This window comes from Phocoena phocoena, chromosome 13 (assembly GCF_963924675.1).
Source record: "Phocoena phocoena chromosome 13, mPhoPho1.1, whole genome shotgun sequence".
Lineage (NCBI taxonomy): Eukaryota > Metazoa > Chordata > Mammalia > Artiodactyla > Phocoenidae > Phocoena > Phocoena phocoena.
Genome location: NC_089231.1, coordinates 783,561 through 795,039, shown reverse-complemented (window position 1 = coordinate 795,039; position 11,479 = coordinate 783,561). Strand labels below are relative to the sequence as shown.

Sequence of the window (11,479 nt, the reverse complement as noted above, 5' to 3'; positions counted from 1 at the left end):
GCTGTTGAATGTGCCTGGTGCTCCCATCCCTGCTGCGTCTATCTGCCCCAGCTGGGACCGTCTCCCTCTTCACTCGTGGAGCAGCCACGAGTCACTTGGAGGATCTTGGATCTTTTCCATGTACGACCACTGACAATAATGGTGTGATGGATGTGTGTCATTGCTCCATAACCAACGTTAAAGCAGCCAGGAATTGAGACTCCTTTCTATCAAAATAACTGAGATCTTACCTTGAACGAAACTCTATTAATCTTTTACTGAAAGTCCAAAAAGTAAACAAGTTTTTTAGCCCATCATGCTCTGAGCTTTGAACACACTGTAAACATTTTTAGCTAAGTTTGTGACCCAAAGATAAAATACATTCACTAGCCTCAACTCTTGAAAGCAACTGGTTTTCTTTTTGGAAGAAAGCTATAAAATGTTAAAGATACCTTCTTTTTAATTAGGAACAAAGAACGTAAAACATTATTTAATTTGTTTGACAGACAGTAAAAAGTATCTTTTACTTTCACAGTAAAAGATGGTCAGTTTTATTTGTTAGTTATTGTTGCATAAAATTACCCTAAATTTTAGTGGCTGAAAATCATAAACCTCTGTTACCCGCTATGTCTTCAGGTCGCAGTCCAGGAGTGGCTTACCTGGGCGGTTCTGGCTCAGGGTCCCTTGGGAAACTTTAGTCGAGGCGCTGGCCGGGGCTGCAGTCATCCCCAGGCTCCCAGGCCATTGGCCAGCCTCTTAAGTCCTGCCTCTCACTCACTTGGGCCTTGGCACAGGGCTGCCTCCCAGCATGGCCCTGGCCCCCCGGGAGAGGGGGGAGCAGGGGAGAGCAGGACCCGCCTTCGCTTCTGCTGCATTCTCTTCACGAGAAGTGCATTCCAGGCTGAGGGTCTCACGAGGGCCTGATCACGAGGAGTGCCGTCGGAGGGGGCCCAGAGGCTGCCACCGCAGCCGAAGGGCAGAAATAAAGACCCCTGTCGGGTGGGGAGGAAAGTGGCAGTGATGGGAGCATGGGTACCTTCAGAGTCCAGCTCTGCTGTGTTACAGGTTTTACAGGAATTTTTCCAGGAAATAAAATGAATTCCAGTCCTGTTGTAATTTAGAAAATCTAAAGAGCAGTAGAAGAGCATATGGGTTGTTCTCTTGAAGACTCTGACAGCAGAAATTGCATCTGTCTTTCTGCAGGCCACGGGCGATCAGGACCTACCTGGAGTTTTGGTGTCTGGACTTGAAGGACAGTATGGTATATGTGAAGAGCATGCTGGAGACCTGCAGAAATGCTTTAATCTCATTACCATGCAAGAGTTTTTGGAAAATAAAACACAGCTGGGTCCAAAGACCCAAGCCGTGTACGTCTGGGGCGGAAGGCCGGCCGTTAGCCAGGAGCTGCGCAGCCCGCCCTGCTTGAAGATCGTCGCTGGCGTAGGGGCGGGGCCGGACCACCTGGACCCGGGACTTGTTGCCAGCTTTAGTGTGAAGGCGGCCAACACGCCACACGCCGTTTCCAGCCCCACGGCAGACCTGGGGATGGCCTTGCTGCTGGCTGCAGCTCGGAGAGTCGTGGAAGGTAAACAGCCGGGAGACGCTTGTTTTCTAGAGATCAGATGACAGATACTTAATATCACACCTGATAAGGCCCTGATCTCTTCACACTGCGTCCAGGACTTTGTTGCCCTGGACTTGGAGCCACTTTTGGTTGTTTCAGCCTAGTCAGGGCCAAGCTTGGCACCCAGGCACATGCAGTCCATGTGATCTGTCCGATACACTGTTTTCTCCTCCACCAAATTCCACTCACTACGCAATGTGTGAAGTACTTTCAACACCACTGTGGAAATGCCCTTGGAGTAGTTCACTGGCCGGTCAGCATGCTACCCTGGGGTGAAGGCCCCCAAGTGAGCAGGCAGAACCCCAGCTCCCCACACACTGGACCTGGCTGGGCCCGCCCCGCGAGGAGCAGCGCAGCACTTCAGCACTTGGCCGTCGTCCTGGTGCGGCTCTGGGGTGAAGGGGCTTGAGGAAAGGAGGCAAGAACCAAGCAGGTTCTGTTTCTTTTTTTTTTTTTTTCCAATATTTTAATCTTAATTTTTAATTTTTGGCTGCGTTGGGTCTTTGTTGCTGCCCGCGGGCTTTCTCTAGTTGCGGCGAGCAGGGGCTACTCTTTGCTGCGGTGCGCGGGCTTCTCACTGCGGTGGCTTCTCTTGTTGCGGAGCACGGGCTCTAGGCGCGTGGGCTTCAGTAGTTGTGGCTCGCGGGCTCAGTATTTGTGGCGCGCGGGCTTAGTTGCTCCGCGGCATGTGGGATCTTCCCGGACCAGGGATTGAACCCGTGTCCCCTGCATTGGCAGGAGGATTCTTAACCACTGCGCCACCAGGGAAGTCAGAGCCGGTTCTGTTCCTGACTGCTGGTTCACATGTGCACACTCACAGACACACGCACACACACACATACACATACATGTAGTCACAAATGTACAGACACTTGGACACACCAAAACCAACAAATTTTAACCAGGAATCCTCCCTTAATGTGAAAGAAGTTGCTGGGTTTTTTAAAAAAAATATTTATTTATTCATTTGGTTGCACTAGGTCTTAGTTGCCGCAGGCAGGCTCCCTAGTTGCAGCTCACCTGCTCCTTAGTTGCAGCATATGGGCTCCTTAGTTGTGGCATATGAACTCTTAGTTGCGGCATGCATGTGGGATCTAGTTCCCTGACAAGGGATCGAACCCGGGCCCCCTGCATTGGGAGCCTGGAGTCTTAACCGCTGCACCACCAGGGAAGTGCCAGAAGTTGCTCTTTTAAAGCATTCTGCCAGGAGGCTGGGGTTTGTTATGAGGAAACTGCCCTGTTCCTGTCATTCTTCCCTTGCAGAAACATTTTGCTGTCGGATAGGAAGGAGTGAGCGCCCAGGGTCCGCCCTGGACTTCCTGTAACCTCGTCTCCCCCCTTCAGGCGGCCCAGTGAGGGTTGTGGGGATTTTGTGTGTGGTGCTGTCCACACTGCCCACTCTGCATCGTGTTTACTTTAGGTCATCATTTGGCTATTTCGCCACATACGGAGAACTTTTCTACAGACTGGATGCGTTAAGAAGTGACAGGGACCGCTCTGGGAATTATCGGCGTGGGGCGCATTGGCTGTAAGATCGCTCGGAGGGCCAGAGCATTTGAAATGGAGATTCTCTACCACAGTAGGAAACGCAGGTAAAACTCAGAAGGTGGACTTGCAGTTGACCGAGCAGAGCTTGCAGCGTCGCTGCCTTAGATGTAGCTTAGGTATATTAGCCCTCCGCCTCTCATACCGTTCTCCTGCTCTGTGTCTCCAAAAAGGACTGATGACCAAGGGAGGGACTCTGGTGTTTTTACGATCACCCAGAAACGCAGCGGATCATCTTCTCTTCACTGAAAACATTTCACCAGAGAGAAAAGAGATTTTGGCTCACCTACGGCTGTGCTCTGTTTCAGTTTGTACAGTGATTCGTTCTGATCATGGGAGATGCTGTCCACACTTGAACGCACGGAACACACAGGTGTATGCTTCCCACCCCCCAGTATTCAGTCTGAAACCCTCTTCCTCATACTCCACCAGCAGCATTCAGCCCAACACCCAGTCCTGTTAATTTTGTCTCAAAACAACCCTCAGACCTGCCTGTTCACTCTCACTTCATCGCTGCCACCTGCCACCGGCCTAGGCCCCGGCCTTTCTCACCTGCAGTGCCTGCCCTCTAAGGGGCTGCTCTCTGCTCTCGAACTTCAGCCCCGTCTGCAGACCGGCCAGATGATGGCGCTGTTCGCAGCCTTTCAGGGGCTTCTGTTGCCGCGGAATAGATTTCCACTCCCAGAGGCAGGGTGAGCTGGGAGACTTCACATCAGGACTGCCCCCTTCTCAGTCACCCTGTTTGCACAGTGGATAGTGGCGAGGCTTCGGTAGCTGTCACAGCTCCCAGTGCGGTGAGGGCCGCCGCAGAGGCCAGGACAAGGCGTGTGAGGTGGGCAGGGCTTTCACAGTGGCAGCGTGTGCTGGCCGTTCCTCTTTCCCTCAGGTGCTCTGCTGGCCAAGATGTGTAGAAAGAATTCATATATTTTTGTATTCCATATTTGTGGGGCAGTAGCGGCTACCAGGGATGCTGTGACCTCCTGGAGCTTGGAACTTCTGTTGAATAATCAGCTGTCTGGGTGCCCAGAGCAGGAGTTAGGACTGGACCCAAAACACAGCACTCAATCCTGCCCGCACCGGACCCTTGGATCCTCGCTCTCTGTTGAACAGATGGCACTCCCAGGCTCTCTCCCGTTTTATTTTTCTTTGGAAATTCAGATGTGTTTGCCCATATGCAGCAATGCTGGACGTCACCGAAAGCATGTCTGACACCATCGGGCTTGTACCAGACTCTGGGGGCTCGAAGTTGAGTGAGAGGAAGCTCCTGACCTCAAGGGGCCTGCAGTCTGGTGTGACACCCCACAGACACGGGGCTCAGAGCACCCAGAGACGCCCACGGCGTTTCCATGGGTGAGCCCTGGCCTCGGGGTCCAGCTGCCTCTGGACCCAGGTGGGGGTCTGGCCCACGGGAGGACAGACTGAGTCCATGGCTCCTCTCAGAAACTCCTTCCGGGAGTTGATGAATTTCTAACTAGAGAACGTGGTTTTTCTCCCTTGTTCCCTTCATAGAAAATCGGAGGAGGAAGTCGGGCCACTTACTGTGAGAGGCTGGATGACCTGCTTCAGCGATCGGACTTTGTGATGTTGGCTGTGAGCCTGACGCCCCAGGCCCGGGGCCTGATCGGGAGGCGCGAGCTGAGTGGGATGGAGCCCACTGCCATTCTCTCAACATCGGCAGCGGTGCGTGCTCCACCGCTGTGTGGAGGCTGGGGGGCTCCAGCCATGGCCATCCTCTCAGCATTCCCAGGAAACCTTTTCCCTGAATGGTCTGAAAAATCCACTTAGACGGCTGGGTGGTGAGTTAAAGGGGTTTTACTTTATATTTAGAAATACATCTGATTTTTGTCTTCACATCATTTTGAACCTCAAATTAGTAATAAAAAGAATGAGAATCGTACACTGTGGGGTTTTCAGATCCAAGTATGGGCATCTCCTTGGGTAGCAGAATCACAGTTTGACCTTCCACGTATAATCAAGCAAAATTTATGGGGATGAATTTTCTGAGCCTCAGTTTAAAAAAATAACTTTGTGTTAGTTTGGTTGGTTCTCTGACATTTCCGTAGAGCTTTGTGTGTTTGCATACAGGAGGCTTTAGGCCCCGCGCGATAACCAGATTTTCTGGTGGGTTGGTGTGGCATTTGTGAAGAAGAAAGCGTGGGAGTGCTCGACGCTGGGGGTGCCAGCACACGTGAGGATCGGTGCTGGCCTCAAACGTGCAGGCGGCTTGCCTTTGGGATCGGGGGCAGAAGACATGTGAGAGCTGGCGTCACCAGCAACCACCTGTGTCTCATCTGTAAAACAAGGAAAACAGGGCTTGCCGTGAAACCCCACAGGGCCAAGCTAGTACGCTTGAATGTTTTCTGAAAATTCAGACCCTGTAGACGAGCAGGAAGGACCAGTGCATTATACGCTTTTGGTAATGTCAGAGGTCGGTGACGAAGTAAAGATTCTGGAAAAACAAACACCCCAGGTAGGAGCTTGGGACTAGGTTTCTCCACCAGCAGCACAGGCAGGCTGGGTGCTGTGTCTTGGCCTGTAGGGCGGGTCAGCACACCAGCGGGAAGGAGGTTCCTTGAAGGTCTCTGCTGGGAGGAAGGGGTTTCCTTCTCAGCTGCTGCTGCTATCTTGTATTTGAAATGCACTTATGGGTGGTGTTTGTGGCTGTTTGGTTTTTTAATGTGTACCTAAAACTACTATCTGGGGGCTGTTTCCCGGAACCCGGCGGTGGCTTTGGGAGGCGGTGTGGTGAAGTGGCAGGGCCCAGGCTCAGGGTCAGACAGACCTGGCCTCAGATCTGGGTAGATGCTTTAGAAGCACGTGACTTTGGCTGAGCATGTAACCTACAAGCCTCACGTGTAAAAAGAGTATTGACTTTTGCTGGGTAAGTGGAGGAGGTGGCGAGACAGCATCTGTAAAGGGTTTCGTGCGCCGCCTGGCATGCAGCAGGCTCTCAGTGTCTGAGAACGAAGTGGCAGAAGGAAGTTCACGTGCTGTCAAACCTGTGACAAGATCAAGACGTGTTTGAACAGTAGTGAATGTGACGAGAGTGCACTGTCTGTGGGACTTACCGAGGAGGGGTCTCGTCCACCCAGGTCTGTTAGTTGGTCAAGACGCCCTGGTGGAAGCCCTTCAGACCGGGGTCATTAAAGCAGCAGTGCTGGATGTGACGTACCCAGAACCCCTGCCCAGGTAAGAAGGCCACAAAGGATCTACGGTTTTCTCGATCCAGGTGGGGCAGTCCTCAGACAACTGTTGCTTTTGGCTTTTGCGGCCACGTTGAGCCACGTGTTGTGATCGTGTAGGGTCTTGGCCTTGGAGGGGCCTGAGCTGGCCCCTGGTGACCTGTCCAGTTCTGCAGTGGGTCAGGCCTCTGCTTCAGCACCTCCGTGGACAGGGTGCTCGGGGCCCTCAGGCCCCAGACGCCGCGGATGGAGACTGCACAGGACAGCCGTTCTCAGATCAAGCCCAGTAGTCCTCCCTTTACCCACCGACCCTGGTTTGCCTTCTGCAGCGTCAAAGGCGAGCTCTGATTATTCTCTTTACAAACCTTCATGCATTTTAAGACAACCACTACATTTCATCTTAGTCTTTTTTTTTTTTGAGGCTAAGTATCTTCATATCCTCCAGTTGCAGCCTAAATGATGTCATTTCCAGACGCCCTGCCTTCCAGCACTTTAGATTCTACAGTCCTCTGAAAATGTGCTCCTGAGAATGGCACACAGTATTCATGTTGTGGCCTGACCACTGTAGAGAAATCACACAAAGGTTGTGTTGGCAGCACCCTTCCTCGAAGCCTCGCTGCACCTTTAACTCGTTAAGTTTTTAGTCAGCTAAAATTGAAATTGTTATTCTCTCAATTGTTTTTTAAGTTTATGGGCGGAATTTTACATTTACTTGTATTTAATTTCATTTGCTTGTGTGTTTTGACCCAGTGATCCAGCCTGTTGGGACTGGAGTCTCGGTCTGTCACTTATTTGGAATCTTGATGCTGTCATTCATTAAACCAGCTATTCCTAACTTTGATTCCTCCAGCTTTGATTTCTATCCAGTAAGCAAATTACTGTCAGATGAATGTTTGACATTATGACCAAATTTAATACCTAAGTTTATCAAGATTGGTCACAGAACTTACAGACATTTCTGAGAAAAACAATCATTTATTCAGAGCAGAGTTTCTCAAAATGTGGTCTGGAGACCCTTTCAGGGGGTCTGTGAAGTCAAAACTAATTTTTTTTCTTTTTAAAGGTCTAACTGGATTTATTTGATAATTCATGAATCAGGCAGCATCCTTTCTAGCAAGTAGAGAGGAGCTCCCAAGTCAAAACTATTTTCATGATACTGTAAGATGTTATTTATTTCCACTCATGTTTTCTCACACAAGTGTACCGTGGAGTCTTCCAGAGACTTAAGGACATGTGATGACATCATTACTCTGACGGCTAATGAAATGTGTGCTTCTGTATTAAATTTTCTTCAGTTTTCATTTCTAATACAATAAATGTCGATAGGCATAACCCTCATAAACACATGTTCTTTGGGGTTCTCAATTTTTAAGAGTGTAAAGACCAAATAAGAGAGCCACTAGTCTAGAACAAAAAATTTCAATATAAATAAAGAAGCATGACCATTTTAGACAGTTGTCAACTTACTGAAAAACGGAGAAGTCACGTTATCAGCCCCGTTGCCTGCTAAAATGAACTTTTACTCACAAGTCACAAGGCAAATACTAGGGTTATAGCCCAAAGCTTAGTTTATTCTCATAGGCGATGCGCTCCCATTGTCCCATGTGAAATCATTTTTGTGGCCAAGAGGTTTAACAACTATTTTATGAATAACTTATATTCAGATCCCATGTTAATTTCTAATCTGTATGTTCATCAGATAGGTCTGAGTTTTCATCCTGGTTTTTCAGGGAGACATTCTGATGCCACTTACTGTGAAAAAAGTAATTTAAAAAGTAGGAAACCTGTGGCTATTTAGTCATACTACATAAGTATTCTTTGCTTTACAAAAGGATTTACTGTGTTTTGTGTTTTTTTTTTTTGCGGTACGCGGGCCTCTCACTGTTGTGGCCTCTCCCGTTGCGGAGCACAGGCTCTGGACGCGCAGGCTCAGCGGCCATGGCTCACGGGCCTAGCCGCTCCGCGGCATGCGGAATCCTCCCAGACCGGGGCACGAACCGCGTCCCCTGCATCGGCAGGCGGACTCTCAACCACTGCGCCACCAGGGAAGCCCCCTGTATATTATTTTAAAAAGAAAAAATTCATTTGTCAATAGCGCCAGGAGTCCCCAAGATCACCTTCAGCCTTAATGATTTGCTAGCAAGACTCACAGAACTCAGAAAAGCTTTTCTACTCACAGTTACAGTTTATTACAGTGAAATGATATAGTTTAAAATCAGCAAAGGGAGAAAACTCATAGGGGAGTCGAGGAGAACCAGGCTTGCACTTCCAGTTGTCCCCCCAATGGAGTTGCGTGGACAGTGCTACCACCTCCAGCGATGGTGTGTGACAACACACGTTAAGTATTTCCAACCAGGGAAGCTCATCCCAGCGTTGGTATCAGGGGCTCAGTCATGTAGGTGTGGAGTGCCCACATGTCCGACGCTAGCTTCATAGTCTCCAGACCCTGCAGAGGTCAAACTGATACAGATTGGCCCAGAGCCCTAGGCGAACAAAAACAGGTATTCACCACAAATTAAATCACTAGCATAAACTATCTGGCTTTGCTCAAGGCCCCAAGTATAAGACACTCTTACCAGGCAGTATATCTCAAGGGCTCACAGGTTGTCTTCCAGAGGCCAGTCAAAGGCCAGTCCTGTCTTTGGAATGTGCAGGGTTCCAGAACTCCAAGCCTGCCTGCTGAGTTAATTCTTTACTACACAGGCCAGCCACTGGCCCTTGGTCTTAGCTGTCTCAGAGCAAATTGATGTTTATTGGATTATCTACATTTATTACAGTATTTATAAGACACATACAGTATGACTTCGCCTAACATTTGGAGGAGCCAATGTGGGGCAGGGATAGATTTAAAGAAACTAACCCATTGTATTTTTGTACCAACATGATTACTTGTTCCCCCCAACCCCTTGATCTACCACTATTTGTACATTATGATGAACTTGTGTAGCACTATTTAGTATATAAATTAGCTGGTATTGACCTAAATCCAGCATTCCTCAGGCCAGTCATTTCCCATTGCTCGTCAATGTCAGTATTATCATCTGACTTATTTACATGAGGTACTTAAATCTTACCAACAACGCCAGTGTTATACCATATTGCAATATTGTCGTGGTACAATGCAGTTTCATTACATAACAAATCGATAACAATTGCAGAGGTATTTGCTATGCCTTCTCAACAAAATTGTCTCTTGCCTATACACCAGATATTATTATGGGCAGGTGTTGTACAGTTGGCCGTGATTCAGTTCTTTCTGGGTTCCAAGTCAGTTGGGACAAAGCCAGTCACCCTGTCTCAGTTCGCACCCTTGTACTGTTTTCCAGCGTGTGATGTTATATAGTAGGACCCACCTCCTTCATAAGGGGAGGATGAGTGTTTTTCAGAATAGTTTCTACCACTGCTAACTGTACCACGGGATATGTCTTACTTCAGTCATTCCTGGAGGTGAGGGCAGTCAAACTGCATTGATATAAATTACAGGTGCCCCCAGAGAACTTCCATAGGTCTGGGGGTCTGTAAGATTCTCAAGGGTGTGCCCCTTGAGCCTCAGTATCTATGATGGGGGACCACTGCCACATGTCTACTTTGGCCTCTATTAAAATAGTCAGGGTGCCCGCTGGGCCAGGTCATAGCACTTTCCCAATCCTGGGTGCTAATATTATCCATCATTATGCTTGAGTCTGCCTGACCCACTTCACTAAAACCTCATTATCTTTCCAGGCTAACTCCCATCCTTTGCCTTCTTCCTGGACGAGAGCTCCCTCTGATCTGCTAATTCTAGTTAGTAAATCTTTCCCCTCTGAATGCTATTCCCATTAAAGGCACATTCAGCTTGTCCCATGATGCCTAGATCAATGCCTAATTCCCCAAGGCCCTTTCTTGTCCTGTGGGTCAGTGTCATTTAATCCATCATGCATGTTGTGCAATTGTGAACTAATGGCCTGGGTGCAGTTAGGATATGTATTTTACACCCAGAAATGTTGGGTCACCCAAACCAGGGTTAGATGAGCAGTGGTCATACCTTGGTGTCATTAAGAGTACACCATAAGGCTCCCACAGCCTTCCCCATCTCAGTGTAGGGGATATGAAACCATAACATGACATTAAAGAAACGAAACAACTCTGAATAGTTTACCTCAATTAATCTGTATTTCAGAGATCATCCTTTGGAGTTGAAGAACGTCACACTGACACCTCACATTGGAAGTGCAACTCATCAAGCAAGACGACAGACAATGGAAAATTTGGTTGAAAGCATCCTGGCTTCTCTCAATGGCCTTCCTATTACTAATGAAGTGCTATTTAAATGATTTATGTGGGCTGAGAATTCAATGGGATGAAAACATGGCAGATTAAATGGACAAAAAACACTTACTTTGTATGTTAAGAGTCCATTATATAGATCGAATTAATACTACTTAGATGAAAAACTTAAGGAATAGTAATCATAGTTACCACCCGTTGAGAGTTTGTTAAATGCTTTCCTTACACTCTCACTTCATCCTCAAGGCAGCTGTATGAGGGAAGTTATGTTGTTATGATTCGTAATGAAACTGAGCACAGAGAATTACTTGTCCAAAGTCCAAAAGCCTGCACTAGGTCTACGGATTTCCCAGTGAGCTATGTTGCTTTCGATCCTGATAAATTCTGATACTTTATTGGATTACATAGTCCCCCTGATACTCTAATCACTATCCATTTGTTTCAATTATTCAAAAAAAAAAAAAAAAAGGATTACTGAGCACCTTCTACGTGCCAAGTCCTGGGGCTGCTATAGGAAAAAAAGTCCCCACTGTCAATGCCCAGTATGGAATTATCAGGGATGACCATGAAGAGGGGTCTGAGGTGACTATGCCTCCTTTCTGGAGTTGTTTGGAAGCTGTGTCTTTCTCCACGTAGACTGGTGAGGAGGTATTACAGGAAGTGAGCAAACGAACTGGCAGCGTAAAGAGGAAGAAACTCGAGTCCTTCCTAGTGGTGCAGGCAGAAGGAGCTCTGCTCCGGGACGCCCACCCAATTAAGACCTCTTACCTCCCTGCTCTTCATTTGATATTCCGTGGCAAGGGAGTCGAAATGCACCCTTCTCTGTTAGCTTCGTGCGTTTCCGTAAAGTGTATTCCTCGCTCCGCAATCTCGGCATCCGGGT

General features: G+C 48.3%; 1 protein-coding gene across 1 annotated transcript; it reads left to right on the top strand.

Moving 5' to 3' along the window:
• The first annotated feature begins 999 nt into the window (after positions 1-999).
• Positions 1,000-10,643, top strand: LOC136133160 (glyoxylate/hydroxypyruvate reductase B-like). Its single transcript, XM_065890342.1, is given in 8 exon segments — positions 1,000-1,011; positions 1,183-1,564; positions 3,024-3,195; positions 4,307-4,439; positions 4,658-4,811; positions 4,814-4,828; positions 6,241-6,337; positions 10,490-10,643. Coding segments are annotated over 8 exon segments (1,119 nt in total).
• Positions 10,644-11,479: the final 836 nt, after the last annotated feature.